At 35.1% G+C, this 27,943-nt stretch overlaps 1 protein-coding gene across 30 annotated transcripts in view; it reads right to left on the reverse strand.

Moving 5' to 3' along the window:
- TENM3 (teneurin transmembrane protein 3) overlaps nt 1-27,943 on the reverse strand; it is a 1,586,501-nt gene that overhangs the window by 51,058 nt on the left and 1,507,500 nt on the right. For 13 of the 30 annotated variants that reach the window (XM_087874732.1, XM_087874735.1, XM_087874749.1 and 10 more), the window contains 4 exons: nt 21,989-22,135; nt 7,254-7,470; nt 5,970-6,089; nt 5,353-5,614 (listed from right to left, as the gene is read on the reverse strand). In XM_087874732.1, the coding sequence (XP_087730858.1) occupies nt 5,353-5,614; nt 5,970-6,089; nt 7,254-7,470; nt 21,989-22,135 (746 nt within the window). Of the gene's footprint in view, nt 1-5,352; nt 5,615-5,969; nt 6,090-7,253; nt 7,471-21,988; nt 22,136-24,558; nt 24,586-27,943 lie in introns of all 30 variants that reach the window. The other 17 variants (XM_087874734.1, XM_087874727.1, XM_087874726.1 and 14 more) reach the window with 2 other exon arrangements.

Genomic DNA, 27,943 nt, shown 5'->3' on the forward strand with positions numbered 1-27,943 from the left:
AAGAATTTTTTTATAGCAACTGGGATATAGCTTTGTTAGGCCCACATATTATTAATTATTAAACACCAGAATTTTTTTTTCCAAAAAATTCTGGATTTAGACTGAACATTGGTATCATCAAAGTAAAAGGAAATATCTGCTTTGAGGGTGGAAAGCATATGCAATCCCTTTGGAGGAAATGTGCTATATAAATATTACTATACTACTCAGATCCATTCTTCAAATCCATAAATGCTTTGGGGTACATGGCTCCTGTTAATGGAATACTGTCACCTTCCACAACAAGAAATCCAATATAAGATTGATGAACAAATGGAGAATCTTCCCTTTTGAATGAGATCAAACATGGAGTCAGAGCATTTTCAGGGCCCATTTGAAATCTGATTCCACAACAGTGGGTGCAGTAAAACTGCTTATTTCTCTGCCTCCACCTAATCTTTAGAGAACTGTGGCTCTTTCCAATTGATGATGATAGGAGAGATGGTGACTGCAAAGCCTGTGGTTTATAGGTTGCCTCAGAACTTTATTTTATTTATATATAAAATGCAGAAGCTGTCCAACTCCAAAGTGACTCTAAGGGCTTATATGAAAACATTAGAAAAAATAAAAGGAACTAGTAGAAAGAAGATGTGGTGCTTCTAGACAAGCACATTCTGTCAAATTGAAAACATAACTGACAGGCTCCACAAATATCCTACCCTGAGGTCTGGGAGAACAACCATAATTTCAAAGCCTTCTGGAATGTCATCACAGTAAGAAACACACAGATCTCAGATTCTATTCCAGAGGGTAGGGACTGTAATAGAGAAGGGAGGCTTCCAGGGTTGATGCTCTCATATCTCTTGTTTAACTTTTACATGAAGACAACTTCACTGGGTGAAGTTATCCCTCAACACAGGCTTAGGCAGTATTTTCATGATAATCAGCATTGTATCTTTACCCCAAGTGATGCTCTGGAGGTCTTGTCTCATTAGAAAAGTACAGTTATCATAACAAAGGGCAGCTCCTGATTACAGTGCTTGATGTATCTTGTATTTTAATGCCAGATATGTATCTTGTCTCCACTGCTATTGTATTGCTGCAATAGAATATTCTATTGCTACAATTTATTGCTACAATATTCCACCATAAGAAAACTTTTCATAAATAGGTATGGAATTGAATTTAGCCAAGGAGAGTTCATCACCAACCTCATGTATACAGATGTCATTACAATACCCTTGAGCATGGCCTCATCTCCATAAAGGCTATATAACAAAGAACAAATTGAAATTAAATCCAGGCTAGATGGAAATACTGTTGGGAAAAAGAAACAAGAGACTTTGGAATTACGGTAAGGTGAAGCTGATCTTGGTAGGGTCAATATTCCTCCTGGTCTACTGCTTTGAAATTCTTCTGGGACAAGGACTGTATCCATAATTACAACTAGGTCTTACGCATGAACATATGCAACATGTATTGATTACTGCATTGCAATGCACTTTATATGAGAAATGCTGAAAGATTACAATGAGGTGGCTCATTAATATCAGGAACAGAAATCAAATGTTTCCTGAAAATAAAGATCTATACTGGTTACCAGTTATTCATCAAGCACTATATATGGTGCTAGTGCTTAGGCCTGATTATCTGTGGAACTGATCCACCATATGAACTTTCTCTGTAACTTAGAGGAGAAACACTGTTGAAGATGTCCTTGCAGCCAAACATTTGGCATGGAAAAGGACCTATTCTTGTGTGGCTGCCAGTCTATGGAATATGCTCTGAAGGAGGTCTAGCTGACCCTCTCCTACTATTAAGGAAAATGCCAAAAGTATCTCTTTATTTAAATGGTTGATTTTAATATTGTTTTTTGTAATTACCTTTATTAATTTTATTAAGATTTACATTTTATGTTTCTATTGTAGTAGGCCACCATGAGTACTGGAATAAACAAAAAGGGAAGGTATAAATTTAATAGTAAATAAATTCGTCTCACTACTCTGAATCTGCTGATATGAGGAAAAAGGTACAAAATTTATTTTGAAAAAAAAAATAGATAACAGAAATCAGTATATTCTTTCATATTATTAATGGTCAGAAGCCCAAAAGCATTTGAAGAGTGCTGAATACCTTGAGGAAATATTAATGAGCTGATGGACATGAAGAATTGTCTTTTCTTCCCTCCCTATTATTTGATTTGTGAAATTAATGTATTTTAAGGCAAAATATTCTTTTTTACTTAGTTAACCAAGAATGGAAAGAAATTCACAAAATGAATTTTATTTACAAATCTCTGAATAGCTTCCCAAAGGGTCACAAGAAAATGGGAAATTGTAGGCTATCAGTGCAAATATCTGAATTACTGGTAATTTAATTTTTTCCCCTTAAAAATTTATTCAAGTATTATTAACAAACATGAAAATATAGATTTGAAACAAGCAAATGACAAATGTAGTTTTCCTGTCATATCATTCAAACCAATCAACCTATGAAGGAACCTATGATGTATTCCTGTACCTAAATACATTATATATAATACTGTCTTTACCAACTAGTTATACTGCTGCACTGATAGGATATAGTGAAAAACCATGCAAGGAAAAAAACAATTCACACACCTTTTCATAAAGTCTTCATCATAACTGCTTTTCCCTTACACAATATACCAATCAGAGAAGTTGGATCTAAGGTAGATCCACTTAAATCATTTGAAACAAAAAGGTCATGGCTAATGTTTCTCTTTTTCAGTGAGATTGCTTTAAGCACAACTAGGCATGGTTCCAACTTATGGATACAGTAATTCCTTCTTAATACTTAAAACGATAATTGTTACATGATTTTATGTACTACCTTTTCCATAGAAAAATATGTGACATGAATTCAGAATTAACCTGCTAAAGAAAGAAAATGAACGTAAGAAATAAGTTGGAGACGAAACTCTATATGAGTAGTCCTCAACTTATGACCCCAATTGAGCCCAAAATTTGTTAAGTGAGACATTTGTTAAATGAGTTTTGCTCCATTTTATGACTTTTCTTGCCACAGTTGTAAGTGAATCACTTGATAAGTCAGTGACCCAGTTGTTAAGTGAATCGGGATTTTCCATTGACTTTGCTTGTTAGAAGGTTGCAAAAGATGATCACATGACCATAGGACACAGCAACGGTCATAAATATGAACCAGTTGCCAAGCATCTGAATTTTGATCATATGATCACAGGGATGATGCAAAGGTTGTAATTGTGAAAAACAGTTGTAAGTCACATTTTTTCAGTGCCATTGTAACTTTGAATACTCACTGAACTAACTGTTGTAAATCGAGGACTACTTGTATAACATTGTATGCACAATTAAGAAAATACAAGTAAAAGTAGTCCTCGACTTATAACCCATTCATTTAGCAACTGCTCAAATTTATAATGGCACTGAAAAAAGTCTAATAATCGATCAGACAGCCTTATAATCATCACAGTACCCCCACAATCATGTGATCAGAATTGTTGACTGGCATCTATTCACAACCATTGCAGCATCCTGGGGTCATGTGATTGTCATTTGTGACCTTCCCAGCCAGCTCCCGACAAGCAAAGTCAATGGGAAACTGGATTCGTTGAATGGCTGCCTGATTTGGTTAACAACTGCAGTGATTCACTTAACTGTGGCCCAAAAAGACATAAAATCAGGTGCAAACCACTTAAAAACTGCCTTGCTTTGCAATGGACATTGTGGTCTCAGTCATGGTTGTAAGTCAAGGACTACTTGTAAAAGATTCTGAGAGAAGTCTAATCATGATGGGATGCAGTTAGAAAATAGTTTAATATAATTGATGAAATGACTTCCAGGTAATGTTGTATGAGACAATTACTGCTTATTGAGGAAGATGGGTGGTTCAGAAATGTGAAAAATAAATAAAATGTGCTGATATTTTATTAACCAACTTCTAGAGAACAGATCTGAAACTGAATTTGGCAACAGATTAATTCTGTTATGGCATTATCTGGAAGTTACTTCACCATAAACAGCTTTTAAAACCTATACTATAAATTTAATATATTCTTTTCAGGAACCTAACTAAGCAGTTAAAAGAAAACTTTCTAAAATAATTTGTATTGAAGAAAAAAATTCACTCATTAGTTACTGGCATAGTTTTTGCATTACTAAAAGCTACTGTTTTATCTTTGGAAAGAGTGGAAATAACACTTGAGCCAAACAACTGAAAGGATTACAAGCAAGTTGCTTAAGATCTACAGACCACACAGAGATACAACATGGGCTCTAACTATACCATGGGTAATTGTTTAATCATTGTTTTTAAATCTCACCAGACATTATTTTTTCATGTGCTGCCATTTTAGTTTTGAGAGCTCTTTTTTAAAAAAAATGAAGATACTGATAGACTGGATAGTGATAAAGAAGCTTTTAACAGCCTATTGTCATAAATTTTCCCTAAATTTTAACACATTTTCACAAGAATATGTTTAAAATGTTGGTTTGTCTCTACAATGAACACTATGGAAATAATGAGGCAAGGATTTACATTCCAAAGCAAGAACTAAGGCAGAATGTAGACAGAATGTGGGTGATTCACTTATCTTTGTGTTTATGTATAGGTAAGAAAGGGTTCAAAAGCATTTTTTTTGAATATGTGAACATAGATGTGAAATGAATATCAAGTTATAAAACGTGCAAATGTGAATAGGTAAGTAGAGGGATATTAAATGGTGCTGAATACATAAATGTATCCTATTTAATAAAAAACCCCATAAACAAACAGCTTTTTTTTTAGTGAAAAAGCTGTTTGCCAGAAAACCAAGAATGAAAACTTTTCCACATCTGGGGACTCTCAATTAACCTCATCCATATTCTTCAATATTTCAAAAAATGATGTGGAGGTATACCAATAAGTATACTTACTCAAATTAGTCTTTCTTATAGGCAGATATTCTAGGAATAACATAGAAGAGTAAAAAAAGACATTTACATTAATTCATTCTTCTCCTGCAGCTTATTGGATGTTTGACAAGCAAAATGTGAGGTTTGTTTTAGGCAAATTAACTATTAGGTATCACATAATTGTTTGGTTAGAAAATGGTAAGACAAAGTGTCAGGAAACAGAAGTCAAATGGAATCACATAACTCTAAAATGAAACTAATGAGACTTGAAGGGATCAGAATGAACTATAGAAAGGTTAAGACATTAACTGAGTATTGATAAATACTTAGGAGTTGATAAAGTTGAAACTTTTTAACCAGCACGCTGATAAGACCAATACAAATTATGTATTATTGTTTTTATTGTTATTTTAATGACTTAAAATATATATTTCAACTATTTGTATGCAAAGATCTTTACACTTAAATGGTACTTTACCTGTGTCTCAGGAATAATAGGGCTGTCTTCGGGGGAGATCCTGAACAAGGTAGATAAAGGTGATGACACAATTACGGGATTTGGTTTCACAAACCCACTCAGATCACAGCTAGGAATGTCATTCTCCTCCTTCTTCATGACAAGGGTGTCCATGACATAGAAGACGTTCCAGGGAATCCAGACTGTATGGTACTGAGTAAGGAATGGTGATCGTTCAAACACTAAAGTTAATGATGCACCACCATTTGCCACCAAGTCAAACCTAGGTAAACCAGATAATTATTTAGTAATACATCTTAAATTTATAGCTTTCCAACTGATATATACAATTAAGATTTAATGATAATAACTCCTTTAAGTTAAGCACAACTCTTTGTGACTTCAGGAACATATTTATGTAGTTTTCTTAGCACTGGTACGATACTTGATGCAAACCAGGTTTTTTTGCTCCCCAATGTAGCTGATAAATTTGATACCTCCTGGTGGTCATTTATCAAAGTCCAACCAGTTTCAACCTTATGATAGTTAGCTATCCTACAACCTATTGGTGCAATGATTCTAATATATAGGTAGAAGAATGAAAACTGCCATATTTCAAGTGCATGAAAAAAACTTACATTCCATCTTGACGAGTGATTGTATAACCAAAGTCTGGATAATGTAAAAAGGAGACATTAACTCCAATTAGTGGTGTTCCATCTGCTGTTAATACTTGACCCCTTATAACAGATGCAAGACTGTGGAGAAAGGCACAAATTTAGATCATTCAGAAATCTTACAAATTAGACTTTGTCCAACAATAAACATTAAATTATATTAGTTTCACAGCATTATATGCAATTTAATTTCAACTTCATTTCGAATTCTTATTTACTTATAGTGACTCTTTTTGTTACACTTTAATATATGTGAACATGCAATATCTGAATACCAAAAAGTTGCATCAAGTAAATACAGCTGTGCCCACTATATTTTGTTGCTAAAGGTCCTTTTCAGATCCAGTATATTTCTTTCTATGAAAATGTTATTGACTATGTAGTAATTTATAATGCAATCCTATGTATGATTACTACATTTAATTTATTGAATTTGAAATGTTAATTCCATGTTGAATGTATTTAGAATTTGAGCTTTAGCATTTTCAACTGTGGCATCTTCCTTTCTAACTGCAAGGTACAATCATTTGTTAGATTTCATTCAATCAGAAAATCAACACCTCAAAATCATAGCCAATAGGAAAAGTTCAAGAAGCAATGCACCCTACATAAATGACATGATTTTTTTCATTCTTCAAATACTACTGAGCTATTAAATAAAAATGTTACTAATTCTATAAATTTCAATTTGTGGTACATATGGACATACGTATGCATGCATTTTTTTTCAATTTATATAATATGCTACAACAAGAGAACACTATTGTAAATGTCTACTACTGTGTACAATTCTCTGATTTCAAATAGAAGGCTTTCTGAATTGCAACTAAAGCATTCTGAGTCATTGGATAAAATGAATAAATTAGTAATATGTTTTAAAATCAGGACCTAACTTTTGCACTTTTCCAAAGAAAAGTGTTTTGCTAGTTTGTTTTTAGACAAGCTCTTTAGGCAAGAAATTTTGCATCTTTGGAAGATGCAAAATACAGAATTTATGTGAGCAGTGCTAACTCAAATCAGTTGGGTGAGTAAGATTTGCAGAACCCTAATGTCCTACTAGAACATAGACACCCCAAACAAGAAAAGGTGTGTAAACGGACTGAAGCTTTATATATAATAGCCACAAAGTTCAACTTCAAAGTTTGAAGGTTTCCAACTATCCTGGGGAAAAAAATAGAGCATCAGTAATGTAAAAAAGGTCCTTAAGACATTACTTTTTATTTAATACAGCAATGATACAGTCACCTCTTATTGAACGGGCTTTCCCCAGGAATAACATGCGTGCTTTCTGGTCCTATAAGAAAACTGATCCGATCATAAAAGGATTTAGCAGCTTGCTGAGATGGTGATTGCTGACTTTGGCTAATAATATCTTGTGGGTCAGGCAATCCTCGACAGTAAGGCTGGTTTTGGCAGGAACTCTGCAAACAGCAGTCAGGATCCATGCAGTCAACTAATCCATCTACAGACAAAAAAGTCAAAAGAAAAACAACAATACTTATTAGTATTTTTTTTTCTAATGAGCAATTACATGATTGCTGTATTGTATGTAATATGAAATAAAATTAGAAGTTTAGTTTCTTAAAAAGAGTAGAGAGCTCGGATTAGGTAAAGAATTTATCACTTCCTCTAGTGATCCTAGAAAAAGAGATGTGGAGTCTCTGTTTCACAAAGAAAAGACTGGAAAAACACCAGGCCCAGTCAGAGTAATTCCTTCTTTCTTGAAAGTCTGTGCTAATCAACTGGCCCTCATCTTCACCCGCATCTTTAATAAACTAAAATAACTAAATAAAATAAAAATAAATGGAGATGTGTTATGCCCCTTCTTGCTTCAAATGCTCTACTATCATCCTGCTGGCCAAGAAGCCCTTCATCAAGGAGCTGAATGACTACAGATTGGTTGCTCTGGCATCAATAGTTATGAAAACTTTTGAAAGGATTAGTGTTGGCCCACCTGAAAATCATTATGTATCCACTGCTAGACTCCTTGCAATTTGCCTACTGTGCAAAGAGATTGGTGGATGATGCTGTCAACATTGCCCTGCACTACATCTTGAATTCTCAAGGACCTATGCACGGGTCCTTTTTGTAGACTTCAGCTTGGCATTCAATACCATCATGAACCAGAAAGAGGGCTGACAAAATATTTACAAACCCGTCATATCATGGACTGTTTCAATTTCTCCTCTCAAGATTACCGCTATAGGGCACTGCATGCAAAATAACTACACACGGCGGCAGTTTTCTCCCTTGTGCCATCACTGTACTGAACACCTAATTTGCACAGCATTGTGTTATGTCAAAAGATATTTACCCATGTGGTAGGGCTGTATAACTATTATCCTTCTCATCTTTCCTATTATCTTCTACTATTGGTATTTTAGGATTATGTTACTTTGTGTGGCCAATCACATTTGGCCAATGAAGAATATTCTATTCCATTCCATTCCATTCTTATTTCACTCCACTCCACTCCACTCCACTCCACTCCATTCCATTCCTGTACTAAACAAGTACAAGTAATTGGGAAGTAATGTTGCAACTCTTTCTCCTTCCTTCCCCCCTCTCTCTGTGTTTATGTGTGCTCTCTATATGTTCATGTGCATGTGTATGTGCGCGCACACCCGCACACACATATTAAATAAGCTAAAATCCCTAAACAGAATTATAACCTTCTCCAGAAATTTCGATTGTTAGTAAAAATCCACCTTAGTGGCAACAGTTCACTGGCAATTCTTGCTCTGAGATGCTCTCAAAGAAACAATCACATTTCTGATTGGATGAATGAAACACAGGCAAACTAAGAACATAAGAAATACCTGCACCTCTCGCTATTCATAGAATGTGTGTGTGTGTGTGTGGTGTGCGCGCGCACACACACACTCTCTCTCTTTCTGCCATTCAATCCTGTCCAATTGTTTGTGACTTCCTGACAATTCCCTGCAGTTTTCTTATCCAGGTTTTACAAAAGAAATTTGACACTGTCTCCATCAGAGGACTGAGAGAAAGGGAGTAGTCCAGGGTCACCCAGGTGGCTTGGTATCCAACGTGGGACTAGAACTCATAGTCTCCTGGCTTCTAGCCTGGTGCCTTAATTACTACACCATAGTTCTCTATGTTAATATATACAGCATCAATATTTAATAAGATGCAGAAGCCTTTTCAGACACACCACTACTGGAAGAATTTAGATTATGTCATATAAGGAAGAAGGGAAATACATGTTATTAATAATATACTCTTTCTTGAACCACATATCACTGAAGAAACAAATTTTACATTAGGAATTCGGAACAATACATGAAGATCTCTACAGGGAATATGACTCAAGAGCCACACAGATTCTTCTGAAGAAGAATGTACAAATGTTTCTGAGGAGAGAATGCTGAAGTATTTTTTAAGAGAGTAAGTCATATACTGTAGCAAAACAATGACTTCAAAATAATTCAGTATATGTTTTTAAGATTTATTTATTTATTATTTATTTATTAATTCAATTTATATGCCGCCTTTCTCCAGAGACTCAGGGCGGCATATATTTCATAATAACCAAATAAAGAGCAGAGATCATTACAGAATGAATGACATTTAAAAAAAAAAACTCTTGAGCAATGTCACCATCTATTTATTAAAGGTGGACAGCAGTCAAGATTTCTTCAAAATCCAGTTATATGATTAAATAAAAATATTGATATTTAAAAACAAAGAAAGCTCTCATATATTGAATCAAAGTTAAATTGACCTAGTCCAGTCATGTCTACACTGATGGGAAAGAGCTCCTCAGAGGTTTAGAAAAGGGCATCTTTCTCCACTGTATCAATTAACCCAAGATTTAATTCCTGTATGCAAGTTATGTGCTCCATCAGCAAAGTATGTCTCAAATCCCAAATGTATATTTAGAAATATTGGCAAAATTTTATCTTAAACTATGAGCTGTGTGACTAAACCTCTCCATATTACTAGAAAAAAAGATTTTTGGTATTTAAAAGAGATGTGACTATGCTACATAAGTAATATGACCATAATTTGTTGAGAACGATTTAAAATGTCCAGAACACTGATGGATATTTAGTAATTGGCATGAAATTTGATGGACAATTAGTAGCTGGCATGTAGCCCTCAAATCCATTTTTCTTTTTCTTTCTTTCTTTCTTTCTTTCTTTCTTTCTTTCTTTCTTTCTTTCTTTCTTTCTTTTTAAATAGTATGCAATTTTTTAGAACAAGAATTTTTCAGTATAACATTTTCAAGATACATTTTTCTGCTAATTTTCAGCAAGAATAAGATAAAAGCAATGAATGCTATTGCATTAGCTTAATACACTGAAATATTTATGAAACACAATGTTCAAAACCCACAAAAATTCCTGCCATAAAACCACAATCTTGCCCAATTGTGTGATGTTATTGCTTTTCTTGTTATGGCCTTTAGTCATCAAAACCTTATCCTTAAATATTCAGCCAGTGGCTAAAGACATTTACTACTCAAGATTAAAAATGTAGCAGAACCTGCTTTTTAAAGTTCCTAGGTATTAACTAAGTTAAATGGCAACAATGAAAACATGCTAAATTAACCTGCTCTTAAAGACATTATGTAAAAGATCAATTGTAGTGTTGCTGTGTTCATTCATAATGCTAAAAATAATATTTTAATCAGCTTTTTGAATAAACTGAAATAGCTTAATTTACACAACCCTGTAACAGGTGTTTTCACAGAAGTAACTCCCCACTATCACTTTATGACTTAAAATTCATTGTGAAGCACTATGAAAATATCTACATTTCTCTATTTGTTTCAAGCAGCTTGTTAAAACCCCCAAATTGCATTTGATTTAGTTTCTTATGTTAAAAAAATAGTCTGGATGATATTTTTTATTTTCAATGAAAAACATAGAGTGCATGATGATTTGGAAAAAAAACCCACTTCTGAAACTGCAATCTCAGTTCTTAAAAATAATGACAAGTGAGAACAAAAAGTTTCTCCTTACATTTAAAAGGATACTTATCTGAGAACAAGAAAGCTAGCTCTATAAAATTTAACCACACGATTAATAATACATGCAAATTATTACATGCCTATTGATATATCCCTAAAAATGAATCAGATGTACCCAGATAAAAAGACTGATGGACTCAGTTACAGTGCTAATGTGTGTACTGTTGAAAGCCTGAAGAACCAGATTAGGGACAGATTGTCATCTGTCAATATATGTATATGATTACTAAGAGATGACATCACTTGGATAGCATGTAATCAATCAATCGATCAGGTACAGTATACTTTATATTCAGTAAATTATCATTTATATACTTCAATTTGAACCTCCATCTATACGAAATCTTTAAACTTATTTTTTTAAGACTGAAAATATAATACTGTTTTTAAAAGATGCACTGCAATGTAATGTTGATAACATTAACTCCACGGGAGATTTGACCAGAAGCATTGCGGCGAGACAGTTGGGGATTAGCAGACTCTGATGAGCCTTGTGAAATCCCGGGCAGACGAACCGCTGCCGAGGGGTCTTCAGACCAGACCCCCTCCTGTAGGGAAGAAGGAGAGGCACCTTGGGAGACCAAGAGGAACAGGTAAGTTCCTCGGAGGTCAGAGGAAACTCTCCCTGACTTGGCAGCGGGGGGCGGCGGCCATTGCGACCACCAGTAAGCTGGGGCAACCAGACTAAGCATTATGCAGGAGCGGCAAATTGAGCAGAACAGTGATGCCGGGTGAGTGACACCTGGCTCATAGGCAGAAAAAAAAAGAGGACTTTTAAATTAGTTATAATTGTCCCAGCAGAATAACAGTGGCTAATGGGCGTGGGGGAAAGTCTAGAAGAAGATTAAAGTGGAAGCTGTAAAGTGACAAAACCCGATCAGAAAATTGTGGGTTTTTTTGGATTAAAGTACTTGGTGAACTTTAAAAAATTAGAAGAATCAAGAACCCCAAAAGAAATTGAAAAGATCAATTTCAAAAGGAAAAGATCAAAAGGAAAAAAGGGGTGGAATAGAAATAATAAAAACGATTACACTGGGAATGTACATGAATGATTACACTGGGATTAATAATGAAAGAACAAAAAAGAGAAAGGGATAGAGAATAATGGGAAATACAGGGCACAAGATAAGAGTGCAGGAATATAAAATGCAAATAAAAAGATGGGAGAAGAAAAAGGAAAAAAAATGGAAAAAAGGGAAAAAGAAAGATATAAACATGGTGTAGGCACTTAGAATTAAAATGAATTGATGTAAAAGTTATAGAAATAAATGAATGTCAGAAAAGGTAGCAATTGAGATTATGATTTATTTAGAAATAAGAATAAGTTGTGATGGAGTATCTATGAAATTGTGAATTAAAAAATGAATTGCTAAGTAATTGTAATTAGGGAAATTATAACAATTGGAATACTTTTAAGATAAGAGATAAGAATATAAATATTCGATGAAGTAATTAAAAATTGAATTTAAGATCTATGAAAATGTAAATTAAAAAAGGAACTGATAAAAAATTGTGATATATAGAAGGTATTGAATGGTAATAATGAATTAATTAAGTTAATATGAAGTAATGGTAACATGTATGGATGTTTAAGAATTGAAACAAGATTCAGAAATATAAATAAACTTAATACATAAGATTGTAATAGTTGGAACATCTGAGTTAAGATTTATGCTTAATTGGTTTTGTGATCAGAATAAGGGAATTTAAGGAAATAATTTGGAATTGTATTATGTTGTGAGAATTTAAACTTAGGGTTCAAACTTAGGGGAGAAAAAGAAAAACTGAATTATACCAGGATTAGAGGTTAGAATGAAGGGTAATATTGGTTTATTAAAACTAGAAAGAAAGAAATACTATGGTAAAAAACGAATATATAAAATTATGTTAAAGATGAACAAAAATTTGTATAAATTTATGACCGGGCCTATATTCTGTTGCATTGTATGTTTGTTTGTGTGTTTTTTTTTAAAAAAAAACTTTTATTAAAAAAAGAAACAGTAACTCCATGGAAAATTCTCAAAAAATATTTATGAACAGAAGTTACAGAAACTTTGCCAACACATGCTCATTAATTTTTCCATTATGTACTGAATCTAATATTATATAAATGTGCATTTGCTCAGGCACGGTGATGCTTGTCATTCTTTTTCCTAACAGAATCAGAATTGGAGAAACCTTGGAGGTCTTCTAAGGCAACTCCTTTAAACAGGAATCTTCAAACCGGCTCAGATTAATGGTTGTTCAACCATGACTTGAAAACCAACAGTAATGAAGACTCCAAATCAGGAGGCGGGCCATTTTGCTATTTATTTATGGTTAGGAAATTCTTATTTTATCCCTGGGAGGTATGAAGCATAAATCAATACCATGTTTCCTGTGATAGCACTTCAAGTACCGTGTTTCTTCAAAAATATGATAGTGTCTTATTTTCCATTGACCCCTGAAAAAACGGCTAGGCCTTCTTTTCGAGGGGTGTCCTAATTTTCCCCCCATGTACCTCGCCTGGTCGCTTCTTTGGGGGCTGAAAAGAGCGAGCTATGCATTCGGCTGGCCGCTGGGCTGCTCCTTTCGCAGCCAAAAAGAGCGAGCGATGCACCTCACCTGGCCGCCAGGCTGCTTCTTTTGCGGCCGAAAGGAGCGACCCACTTGCCATGTACCAGTAGGAAGCGGGGGAACCGAACTGGGCAAAGTATGTGGCAGTTCAAGCAATCAAATGTCTTTCTGTGTGTGTGAGAGAGACAGAGAGAAAGAGAAACAGCAGAGGTGAACTGGGTAAGGGGACCAAGCTCCCCTGCCCAGAAACAATGTGCAGCCTCTCACAGAAACAAGAATTGTGGGCAATTCTGGAAGATTGTGGGAAACAATTGTGCCTGCAATTCTCATTATTGTGAGAGGCTGCATGTTGCAAAGAAGAACGAAGCGAGGCGGTGGGGGGGGGGGAGGACAAAGCAAGACAGATGGTTCACGAGATCTTTTTTTTTTTTCTGTGAAAAGTTGGAAGGTCTGAACTATTTTTTTTTAACCATAGTCCCAGAGACTACTTTTCTTGCCCTGCAAGCGCAGCAGAGAATGGAACTGGAAAGCAGGTTAGTGAAGGGATGTGGCTGCCCTGGGGAGAGTGCTGGCTTGAGAGATCTCTGGTTTTTTTTGAGTGTGTGTGTGTGTGTGTGTGAGTGAGAGAGAGAAAGAGAGATAGCACATTGCTGCCAGCCTTGGTATAACTCTCGGAGGTTGGATCAGATCTCTCTCTCTCTCTCTGCTGCACCACCGGCAGCAATGGAAGGCAGAGGCATGGGAGGGCGGGACTGGGAGGCGATCCCAACTGCCTAGCTCAGTGGGTCTCAACCTTCCTAATGCTGCGACCCTTTAATACAGTTCCTCATGTTGTGGTGACCCCCAACCATAAAATTATTCCTAAGACCATTGAAAATATGTGTTTTCCGATGGTCTTAGGCGACCCCTGTGAAAGGGTAGTTCGACCCCCAAATGGGTCCCGACCCACAGGTTGAGAACCACTGGCCTAGCTCATGGGAGGCTTGCTGGAAGCTTGTGTTGCAGCACCAGCAACAGGCAGAGGTAGGGGGAAGGCAGGGGATCCAGATGCCCTGTGCTGGTGTTTCTTTCGAGTGGCCGTAGACAAACTGAGAGACAATAGGATGGAATGGGCAGCGAGTTTGGATCACCTCTGCCTCCCCCATGCTTCTGCTTCAGTGCAGAATGACTTTTGCCCATCTCTTTCCGGATGCGGCGCTTCTGCCTGTTGGGTTCGGCTGTTCCTGAAGCTGGCTGTTCATAAAGCTGGCAGCTCCACAACCAGCTGCTTTGCTTTTTCCCCTCTGGGTGCGTGGTGGCACCAGCAGCAGGTGGAGGCAGAAGCATGTGGGAGGCAGAGGTGATCCTAATGCACTAGACCCTTCGTTGCACTGTCTCTTGGCTTGCCTGCGGCTGCATTTAACAAGCACCAGCATGGGGTGTCTGGATTGCCTGCCTCCCCCATGCTGGTGCCAGTGCGCAAGCCTCCTGCAAGCTTCCCAAAAAGAGGGAAAAAGCAAAGCAACTGGCCGCAGAGCTTCTGGCTTCAGGGAAGCGGCCCAACAAGCAGAAGCATTTTACCCACAAAAAGGGAAGGGCAAAAGCAGTATTTGCACTGCCCCAGGGGTTAGTGGGCTGCAGCTGCTGCTGGACAGTTGCCCCCCTGCGCCGCCACTTGTGCTGGCCATGCCCATCCCTCCGAGCTTATTTTCAGGGTAGGGGTAATATTAGGCCCACCCCGAAAAAATTAAAGTTGGGCTTATTACTGGGGTGGGTCGTGTTTTCGGAGAAACACGGTATTTAGTGTTTAAATGACATTTAGTCATTTAAACGTCTCTTCTTTGGGATAAACATACCATTTCACCTTCCTTTTTCCAACATATCTGTTCCTGTAGTTTCACCAGATTTTGACATTATGTAAGAGGCAACAGTCCTCCTTCCATTAACTAATGGAGAATTTCAATAAATGGCAAAGGACTACCGGATTCTATGCTATCTAAATAATATATAAATTATTTTATTTTAAAATATAATTGCCACATGTCTCAATGCAGTTAGTATCATATATTCAAATAGAAGAGAATATATGAAGCTCACAATATAACTGTAGTGTCCTTGGTGTGTTTTCTATGAGCTTGGTTGGCTAAGAAATAAAAACAAAAGCAATAACAAAAAGAAAAAAAATTAAGAAGTAAAGAAAAAGAACACATCCTCTCCAGCAACTAACATCTAAATAGGCAGGAATAACACCAGACAAACAATCAAGCACAAAACAATTCCCTAATCAGGGAACTACAAAAGAGAAAACCAATTCCATGCCAACATTGGCAGGACTAGATACTGTATAAAAACAGGGAGCAAAGTCCACAATCACTCACACTTGTTATCTACAGTAGTTAGATAATGAAATGTCTGTAAGCAAACAACCAAACTCAGACAGCATTAAGGATTCCACATAAATGTATATTAGTTTACACATCTATTTTGTATTGTTATTACTAAACTAACTATGTATGTATATTTAAGGCATCCCATAGTCATACAGTGGATAAAATACCAGGTTTTTGAGATGTAAAAAAATCAGACCAAGATAATTTGAGAAAAATGAAAGAGGGGAGTATTCTTGTTTTTTCCTTTCTGCCTTCTTGATCCGACAAGGCTGGAGAGTTCCAAGACAGTACAGGTAGACCTTGACTTATGACCATTCATTCAGTGACCATTTGAAATTATGACAGCTCTGAACGAAGGGGGCTTATAATCCTTACTCAAAGTTACAGTTGCTGCAGTGTCCCCACAATCATGTGAACAAAATTTGGGCATTTGGCAATCCACCACACTTATGACTGGCCCACAGGGACACTTCAGTGTCCCCCCCCGTGTCCCCCCCCGGCTATCTCCCCTCTTATCCTGTTAGGCTTTCTCAGCACTTGAGCCTGCTTCCAATCCTGCTGGGTCCTTCCCACTCTTCTAGGTCTTATCTGTTCCCACTCCCGTCACCATACAGTCACTTCCTTTTTAGTACTGCAGTAGCCAATCTGCCACATGGCCTATAAACATAGTGGTGGCTGCATGGCGCCTTTCTGGAAGCAGGCCCCATTTTGATGAATTGTGGCTGCATCTGCTTCTGGGAGGAGCTTGCACTGGGAAATGAGCAGGCTGTTCCACTCCTTGGCCTCCCTACACAATGGAAGCCAGTGGCTCTGTCCGTCTTTGTGTAGGAAGACTGTGTGGCAAGAAGGTATCTAAAGCACTGAAAAGATAAGTGATTGATTGATGACAGAGGTGAGGAAGAGGATGTGGGAAGCAGGCATTGGGTCTGTGGGGACCCAGTTGTGTGGAAAAGAAAGTCCAAGCCTATGGGGACCCAGTTGGGTAGGGAAGTAAGCCTAAGGTCTGTGGCAGTTGTGAAATCTAAAATTTGTTATTACCGGTTCTGTGGGTGTGGCTTGGTGGGGGGTGGTGGTAATGTGACTGGATGGGCGTGGCCATTTTTTTTTTTTTACTTTTGAAACCATTTTTTCTACAACCTCTTCGGCAAAGAGGTTGTAATAAAACGCTTTAAAAAGGCTCTGACGATCCCAGCTGAGTTGCCTGATTGTCAGAGGGTTTTTTAAAAACCCTCTGCCGATCAGGCAACTCAGCTGGGATCGTCAGAGCTTGGATCGTCAGAGGCATTTAAAAGAAAAAACCTTTTTTTTCTTTTAAATGGTTCTGACGATCCAAGCTGAGTTGCCTTGATCGGCAGAGGGTTTTTAAGCCTCTGATGATCGCGCGGCTCAGCTGGGCATGGGGGGGTGGGGATTTTTGCTACCGGTTCTCCAAACCATCCGCCTCCATCAGTACCACATCGGGCGATCCAGTCCGAACCGGGAGCATTTCACCCCTGGTCTGTGGGGACCACAAGCAATGGGAACAGCAGCATGAGGTGCCTCAGGGGGTAGGGAAGGCCTTGGAATATTTGGAACAGGCCATGGGTGAGCTGGGGAGTACAGACCTGGGCCTGCGCTAAGCTTCCCACAGTCTCCTCCACCCCAAAGACATCTTGCACTCCCCTAATAACCCGCATGGTCATTTAATGACCGCACTGAGAAAAAATGGAATGGGGTTATTAAGTAATCATGTGAGCATCTTGCTTAATGACTATTATGACTTGTGACCATAATGGGCATGCTTCCTTACAGTAACAGATCAAGGACTACCTGTATGTCTTATTTTTGAAGGATAATCCCTAGAGCAGATGTAATTCATTGAAGTCACAGCTGGACTGGCCTTCCTCACAGCACCAAGTCAGGAAATTAGTGGCAGAGGATTTGGGAAATGGACCACTGGCACCATCAGCTTTCACCCCCTCTAAGACCAGAACCATTTGACTTTGTAGAAGAATGCTAACAGGCTCTCTGAATATTTCTGGCCATGTCCTTAGAGTTAGAGTTGGCTGAGAAACAAGTAGACCATTAGTGTGCTGCTAGAGGTGAACTCTAGTTTACCACAGCTATCATAAAAGTTATTCAATATGAGTGGATTTGCTTGTATCTTGTCTTCAAGAAAGGAAGAGATAGGTAATAAAGAAGGGAAAAAATAATAAGGAAAGATGAAAGAAAATGAAAGAACTTTGCTGGAACTCATAGGCTTGCATAATCTAGAGCACAGAAGACTAAGACTACAGTTCCTATAGTTATCACTAACAACTAAACCAGCATCAGGTTCAATCTAAGCCTGGCCTCAAAATAAGAGAAGGAAATATGTACAATAAATTGTTCTGTTTTTGCTGTGAAAAACATGTTCTTTTTATCTGTTTTTACCTAAATTTGGTATCTGGCATATTGATTCTTAAGATGCACAGTGGGATAAACTTAAATTTGTCTTCATGAAACTGAAGACAACATTTATATTATTTATCAAAATAAAAGCTAACATTTAATATTTTACCTTTGCTACTGGAGAAAAAGCAAATATAAATCTAGAATGTGGATTGTGGTAACAAAATTGTGTGAAACTGATATCTTCTGAACTAATCAATTGTAGATACATTTTTGTAGGGCCCTCTTCTCATATTTATCAGGAAATGAATCTCCTTTTCACCAGACAAAATACAGAACCATGCCGTTTTGCTGTTTCTTATATTTTTATGAAGTTTATCAGTTGTTTGCCGAAGCGAGCAATGGAGAGTTATGAATATGGTTTCCTCTAAATAAAAAAAAAATCTGTCTATATATTTTATATGCCTAGTACTTTTTCCAAATTTTATATTGCCACTGTGTAAAAAAAACAAACAAAGGTGAAATGCTTCTACCGGTAGAAATATCACAGTTCCTTTGTAGTCAGAACCAACAATGGATTCTTATTCCATTTTTTAATTAAAAAATTCTTAATAAAAAAAGAAATCAAACAAAAACTTTAAAATGTTCACATCTATTAAATTATGATTATTATATACAGTTAATTGCAACTGAAAGGTTTATGAGAATCATCTTGAGCAATTATCCCCATTTAAAATATATGTCATCCACTTCTTGAATATTTTTAATGTCTTTGATCTTATAGTTCAGAATATACCTGGAAACTGTTCAGAGAAAAAGTACAGAATAGTCAGGAGCTATCTGAAACCTTTCAAATAAGAAAAGGATAAAAATAACCCCCATAAAAGAAGATAACTAAAAACAATGGTTATTATTATTAAATCTTAAGCAGCCTAAATAATATTAACAACATTTACATACATATATATTGCTGGAAAGCAGTGAAAGGATTAGATGACATGTATCACATTGTGAGTGTCCTTGCCATTATCTATAGCTTCAATTAAAGCAAACAAATAAATACACAAACTTGCCTCTGCCTGTCAAGAGTTCTCCTAATTCTTTCATTTGTATATATTATATCAGCATTTGATTTGCTGTAGATTTGCTGTGATTTGACATTTACCAAACCAGAATCTGAAACTACCTGGGTCTTATTTTATTGGTAAAGTAATTTTTCTTTTTATTTATTATTAAATTTATATGCTGTTCATCTCACAGTTTGAGGCTTATTTTAATCAGGACTCTGGTATATTTTTATTCCTTAAATTAGTAGTTGACAAGATAAAAATTAAAGGGAGAGGTCCTATTATTTTGCACTGATCTTGGGTTTACTCAGTACAGATAAGGTTTATTCATAGTTGTACAATAGGATATGGGAATTCAAGTTTTTTATTCTGATTTTAGAAACTCAGATGGTGAAAAATAAGAAAAAATGTAATGGTCATTCTATTTTATTTGTTCTATTTTCATTTTCAAACATGCTACGATAGATCTCTAGTTGCTTTAGCACTGGAGAAGCTTGGTAGGACTAAAATAAACTGGCTAGCACACACTACAGTTGAAATACATGATAAATACATGTGTGTTTTGTTTTGCTTTAAACTGCATCCTAGTCCCATCACTTTTCAATAGAAAAAGCTACTTAAGAGTCTGTGATCTCACTTGTCAAATCTGTCTTACAGTTTAGTATGAGAAAGTTTAAAATCTGAAGAAGTAAAATAACAGTTCGGCATTTTATGATATATCTGTGACAATAACAACACTGCCATTCTACAGGTTTTATTTCCCACCCTATTTTCCAACATGGTTACATTTTTTCTTTCTGCATCTTTTAAGATGGAACGTACTACACCGCCCATCTCATGTAGGTGACTCTAATTTTCCTACTGGATTTTTTTTTTCACCTGTCAGTTTAGGAATATTTAACTGAGTCAACAGTGATAAATTTGTGTGGGTCACTGGCTAAGATTTTTTTTTATAAGAAGGTGAATTTTACATTTTGAGGGGGGAATTTTGAATTCAGTAGGGTAGATTTTGTAATGTCTATCAATGTAATTCAACAATTTGGTAATATCTTTTGCAGAAGTATTATATACCTAGAGACAAAGGAGGAATTAAAGTAATAGATTTTTATTTAATTCCTTGTACACACATAATGACACTCAGCAGGATCATTTACATGAATACTAAATTACACCTACCGATATTGCTGGGCAGAATGGTGTTTCTGCATAATAAGGAAAATCAATGTCCATACTATTTCATTATTATAGAAATTAAAATTTATTATGCTAATAAATGGCATAATATATTGTTTTCTTATAATAATTTTCAATTCTTAACCTCAAGATTTTACACAATTTTAAGTAACATTAGAAATCAGTATCATGGCAGATGATTAAAATTGTTATGCTCTGAAATCAGAGTTTTACTATGTAGTTAATTCAATCTAACATTAAACTGTCATCCTTAAGAGATATGTTACTTTCCTAATAGTTTTGTGTATTAGATACTTTTGTTATTATAGAGAGTGCATCTATATTTATATTTTCACTTATATTTAGATTCTGACTGTAGAGCATGATGGTTCAACTACATTTAATGTTCCATAGTTTTCCATTGTTGCTGAATGTGTGGATAGGCTAGAACTTAAAATTACTCATATCCTAAATGCAGAACAACTAAAAATTGCTACAAAACAATTGGAATATATATATGGTCTAGGTCTGAATAAAGTCACATAGGCATTTCACCTTGTCTTAGGCAATTAAATAAAATATAAAGATATGACAAAATGGTTAACTAGAAATGTATCTCAGCATCCTCTTAAACATACAAGGTGAAAATGTAACTATAATGTTTAAGAAACAGAGGACAGGCAAGAAAAGACTGGCATACTGAGAAGAGCAATTTGAAAAACCAGGAAAGGAAGTTATGATATGGCCCATATGAAAGGGAAAGAGAAATAAAGATTTGAATGTAATTTGGGAAACATAATACTTTTGCTTCTGTCAGGAATATGAAAGTTGGGAGGATTCAAAACAGGTAATGAAGACCTCAATTTTAAACAAGTTGGTGGAAATGTTGAAAAATATAATTAATACACAGTTATAGGTAGTCTTTGACTTAGAATGGCAATTGAGACTGGAATTTATGTTGCTAAGTTATGTGGTTGGAATCAATGATCATAAGTTGAGGACAGCCTGTATGTAGTATTAGGGATGACACTATTGCTGATAAAAGGCAGTTAAAAAAGAAAAGCTTTTATGAAGCTATTTCTCAGCATATTCCTGTAACTTTTTCAAAACTTAATCTGAAAATGGATTTCATAACCATTTTTGTTGGTATGCATTTTATGATAAAGTTCATTGGATTATTGTATTTGCTCTTTGATAGATATACTACCAGTTATAATCTAATGTTCACTAATGGGTTTTGATGTACACATTTTGCTTGCTGTAACCAGCACTTAAGGATTTGATAGCATACAAAATGAAGGCAATAAATGTTGAAGCACATTTCTACATGTACCTCATTCCAGGTAGTAAAAGCTCTGTATCAGTCTCACAGCAGTATTTTGTTCACCTGATTAAGAAGCCAATAATTTTACATTTTTTAGCAGTGCAAGAATTTTGCTCTACACTTCCTACCTCCTTCATTGTCCTTGCTGTCAGTACATAAAGTTTCCATGGCGACATCACATCCTGCTCCCCTCCATCCAGGCTGACAAACACAATGCCAGCCATTTTGGTCAAGAGTACATCTTCCATTACTATTACACAGGCCAGGGCATCCCTCTGTTAAAACAGGCAAAAAGGATACTCCATGTGATTTAAATATTGCAAAAATATTTCAATCTAATTAAAATACAAACAGGGGACACTTACTGGGAACAGGCCTTCAGAACAGCACAAATACTGTAATTGCACATGGAGAGTAACAGCAACGTTAACTAGGATTCTTATTCTTAACTAAGTGGCATCTTTGATTTGTCTGACACTTTGAGACACCACTTACCTGTGCAGGCAGGAAATATATCTAATAAACCACTAAATACCTGCGGGCCAGACAAAATCATATTTTCATTTTCTTTAGTGAAACAGCAGGTAACAGCATCACAGCATACAACATAGCCTCAAGATAAAACAATAGTGTTTCTATTTTTAAGAATAATGATTTGATATATTTGTATCACAAGTTACTTATGTAGATTTTGTTAAGCTCCTTGTTTTAAAGAAGTATTTTTAAAATTCAAAGGAAGGTATGTTCCTTAGTACTCAATAAAAGAGAATGTTAATTTCATCTGGTCTCAGAGTTGCCGTATATTCATGTGAAATTACAGTGCTTTAAATAATTGCACAAAGTATATGTCAATTTTATGACTATACTTTATGCCAAAAATACATTCCTTTCCACAGAATAAGCAAAGCTCAGGAAATAGTGAAGCAGCTTAGCATCTAGTCTAACAAACATTAGGATTCAGGCTGCATACGGATGGGACAGGACCAACAAGATTTCCAACTAAATGTAATAGCTGTGCGTATTTGAGTATTTAGGACGGACAAAATGAAATACCATAAGGACCACAATAAAACATTGATAGACTGAACAAAAACACGGTAGTGACGTGCTTCAAGACAGAGCGGAGAGTGATTATAATTTTTTTTGTGACAATCTCCCTAAGGCTTTTGTTCTGTTACCTTTATATCCTATCTTGTCTGCTTTTATGGCCAAGGAGGGAAAATTTGGGAAACAATTAAAATTATTTAATATATCCAAGATCTATTTTTTAAATCTAACATTACATCAAAAACAGTATTTGTCAATTCATATTGATGAAAACCTGGCATGCAGCCAACATGACCTGTATGAGAATGATGACAGTTTATATAAATATAGATGTGTAAAATTCTAGTATTCCTTATCTATGAGTGTTGTAAGACATTCACATAAGCAAATAAAGCAGAATTATAATCACTAACTACCAATAAGATTTTAGGACTTAATTTTTACTCCACACACATTAATATGTAAGATGTGCCATTTTTTTCTGACTATATCTCTGGGTTCTAGAAAAGGATTCTTTCCAGAAGATTGATAATATTAATGAAAGAATCTGTTCCTATGTCTTAGACTAAAATAATTATAACTGTATGCCTTTATTTATCTATATTAGTACAAATTAAACAATATTTTCATTGAAATAGCATATAGTAACATCTCATGACCAGGTATGGTGAAATTATTGTTATGGATGTCATGTAATCCTACCTGGCTGAGATTATATTTGGCCTGCTTTTTCTTTAGCATTTTTTGCCACGTGCACATTTTAACTATACACACAGAGGATATATTTTAGTTTTGAAATATTTTTTTCCACTTGATTACTACATAGGATATACAGCTTTATCTGTCCTATCATCAAGGTATTGCAGACAATTTGATGCAATTAACAATAATTCTACGAAAGCCTGGATATTGCCATACTCTAATGAAAAAGCACAAATAAGGAATAGAAGAAAGGCAATCTGGAAAAAAGGGGAGCACTGATGATAATAAAAATAAATAAATTAAATAGCCAGACTTCTACCAAAAACTGAAGATATGGAAATATTTGCTGTTTAGTGGCTTTCAACTTTGCAAGTAAAATAGATTTAATATATTGCACAGATTTTCTTACAATTTTTCTTTGAAGTAATAAAAGTTTAGTGCTTAATTTTAGTGGATAGCATTCAAAAAATATGTCAAGATATTTGAATGCAGAATTCAGAGTTTAAGCATTAAATGTCTCCCACTTTTCCTTCATATCAGACCTGAACTCCTGTTTCTATTATAAATTTCCAGGGGGCCTTCTCATATTTTTTCATACATGAATAATTGAACGTCTGTTCCAACAACAGAGTTGGGACACTTAAAGACACCACCAACAACAAATACTTGTAATCTTCAGCATCTGAGAACATCAAAGTGAATCTATTTATACACATATTGTGAAATTTAACAAACTGCTTAGTAAAAATGTTAACAGATAACAACAACATTAAGTCTTCTCTTATCCAAGTCATATGGAAAGTAACACAAATGAAATCTGTAATTCAATGAGTATGAATATGTTGCACTTGCCAAGTCTAATGGAATGACCACTATAATATACACAAAGATATATGAAGGCATGTAGAGATACATGGAACCATGTCAAGTAAGAGCAAATATACAGTACCTTTAACTATTTTATCCAAATAGTGAGCTTGAGAATTAAAAAGAAAAAGAACAGACATTTAAGAACAATAGTAAAGGATGAAATTTTTCAGAATTCAGAAATAGAAAAAGTAGTGATTTACTGAAAAGAGTTGTCCTTAATTTCAGAGCAGTATACTTCTTACTGTAAATAATCATATAAACATTCAGCAATTAAAATCTATGTCTAGATTTCAAATATATTGGTTTATACCTTTTTATAGCTACATCCATTGAAAAGCATGAACAATTTTAATTGTAGTGCACTTATATGGTTTGTGACTTTTGTTGCCAAGGCCAACTGAAAACCAGTATTTCATAGAATTGTACAGTTCTGATATAAAATACTTAATAGAACAGGAAAAGTTTGGTATACGTCCTTTTTCTTTCCAGACATCTACACAAAAGCATAAAAAAGTTGTTCTCACTCTTGTACTTTCAACAATTGCTACTCAGAAGATTGCCTTTGATTCAGAAAAAAGTACTTACTTATCATGACCACTAATCAGTGAAAGTGTCGCTCTGAATTTTTTAAATCCTCCTGTTAAATTTTCTAAGTAGGTGGCCATTGATGTATCTTGTAGAAGCATAGTTTTCACTCACTGGGTAAAGAATTATTTGTACCAATTTCCCACCATTTAGCTAAATTGGAGCTTAGATTTAGTTTTTGCTATTGAGAAAGAAATTTCTCTCTGTTATATCAACGCTTGATAATCTCTATCAAAGCTTTCCTTAGTCATATTTTTCTAAATTAAATAATTCTATATGTCCTAATCTTTTTTTGAAAGAAAACTGTTCCATCCAAAACGTTCAGATTTTCTTTGTCTAGATCTATTTTTTCTAGTAGTGTGTTGATGAAAACTATAACTCCAAGTGTATAGCTGCATTACAGAGCTGTTTAAAGGCATTCCAATTTGATTTTAAATCCTGTGTTTTTACAATGACCCTTAATACAGAATCCATTGTTTTCATAGCTTTGAGTTATCTACAACAACCGCCTCAGTAAATCCTTTTTCTGGTCAGTAAATAATTGTTTATACTCCATTGTTGTATATGAGAAATTAAGCTTTTTCTTTATAATCTCCCGAGGTGATCACATTACTTACTCTGAATAATAGCTGCCATTTTCAGTTCGGAAAACAATTCCGCAGCTTTTCCAATTAACATTTTTATTGCTGCCTTGGATAATTTTGTGTGATTCACAAACAGGGGAATTTTACTGCTTACCCCTTTATTCAGGTAATTCATAAATAACTCAGAAAGACCTATTTTCAATATGGATTCTTGGGAGATGGCATTTTTTACTCCCTCCATTTTGAGCACTGTCAATTTCTGTGAATTATGCAGCTAATTATGCAAAACAAAACACATTATTCTTACTGGTAGTAATGAAAGATGAAACTAATTGTTTTAAAATTTGAAACTGACTCAAGGTTTCAGATAAAAGCAATATAATTTTGGCAGCATATTTTCAAAAATTCAAGAGGTTTTACAATGGCCAATTACGATTTCACATAAAGCCTAGTATATTTTTCACAGGTTTGGCAATGGTTAAATAACGGTATGTTGCAATTTACATCGGTATAATGGGTCTTATTTTTCAGTTATATATTGAATGTAATTTATATAACTATGCATGATATTGTATTGTTTTTTATATTTTGGATATTATTCAATAATCACAATAATGGATATTAACATCCGGAAATAAAATGATTATCATGAATCAAGCTTATTAAAGTTTCCTAGGCAACTGCCAAAGGATACTATTTGTTAATTACCTGTGTAGTATAGAGTCTAGATACCTGATATATCATCTCAAATTGCTTCTGCCTTCCCAATTATATTCTGAGTAGGGTGGATAAAAATCAATGATTTTTAAAAAATAAAATAAAAAAAATCAGATTTTTTTGATTTAAATTGGATTTTTTTATTTAAATCAGATTTTTTTGATTTTTATCGAATTTATTTTAATAAAAACTTTTGGGGTAAAAATCTATCGTAAGATAGTTTTATATTTAAGATACATAAATAATTTAGTTTATTCAGCATGAAATGGAGCTTAGTTATGTAGCACAAGGCTGTATATTCTGCAACACTGGGACTATCGGTGAGTCAACAGTGGGTCAAAGGAGTAGCAAAGATGACAGTTGCTGTTTAAAAATTACGATTTAAATTGAGTTGATTTAAATCAAGTCTTTTTACTAGTGATTTAAATCATGATTTAAATCATGATTTAAATCGACTCGATTTAAATCAAATCCACCCTGATTCTGAGGATGGGTGCATTCCAGTTTCCCTCTATTAAATGTTGTTATTTTGTGACACTGAGGAAGCACTGCTTTTCTGATATGACCCCCACCCTCTGGAAGGACACCTCTCTAGAGATAAGGTGGTCTCCTTTTTCCTAGGATTCCAAAAATTCTTAAAAGCAGGCCTGGGGTTAATGTATTATTGTCTTTTGGGTGGGGTGGGGAACGGCTGTTTTGCTTTGTTTGTTTTGAATTGCTTTTAGATTGATTTAGTCTGGCCTGTCTGTGTGTTTTTATTTTATCTGTTTTTTTGGTTTGTACACTACCTACAGTTCATCGGAGTTGGGCAGCTACAACAAATCTGAATAAACAAACAAACAAAAGATCAAATTAATATAAAGCATAGTATTTGGCTGCTGCATGAACACTTGGCAAGAAATTCCTGAGGATCTCAAGCTAAGAAGAGTGAAAAAGATGATCTCTGTCAACAATGGACAAATAGATTATATTTTTTTCTCAAGTTTAGCTCCTATTGTGTTTTTAAAATGCAAACCTAAGATCTGAATTGATATGATCTGTAAAAATTTATAAAATAATAAAAGTTTATATATTAACATATACATGATTTTTACTGCATTAGGGAAAAATTGCTATCCACTTCAATGACAATCAAATGCAAAACAGTGAGTTTATGACCAAAGGTATGAAACTAATGGATCCAATGAAAGGACAAAGGAAAAAGGATTGGTGTCTTAAGACTGCCGTGAGGATGAAATGCCATATGTAAACAGGAACATGAAAGTGCTAAAAGGAACATGATGGACTAGAAGAAGAATGCTAAACTGCCTACTGAGACATTACTTCTTTGGAATGTGAAAAGTTCAATTACAGAAACTGATTAATAATACAACACCATATCAAATAATAACCACTTAGATACGTTGCCCATAGAAGGACCATGTAGTTATTGAAAAGAAGTATTTTTAGTCTCATGGAAAAGGAAACTTTGACCGAAATGCCACGAAGCAAAGGAATTGCAGAACGTTGTGCTTTTTGAGAATAAACGAGGTTTTGGAGTTTTGTAATGGAAACACTGATGGAATTGTGCAAAGAAGT

This window comes from Pantherophis guttatus, chromosome 8 (assembly GCF_059756535.1).
Source record: "Pantherophis guttatus breed Tessera chromosome 8, ASM5975653v1, whole genome shotgun sequence".
NCBI classification, from domain to species: Eukaryota; Metazoa; Chordata; class Lepidosauria; order Squamata; family Colubridae; genus Pantherophis; species Pantherophis guttatus.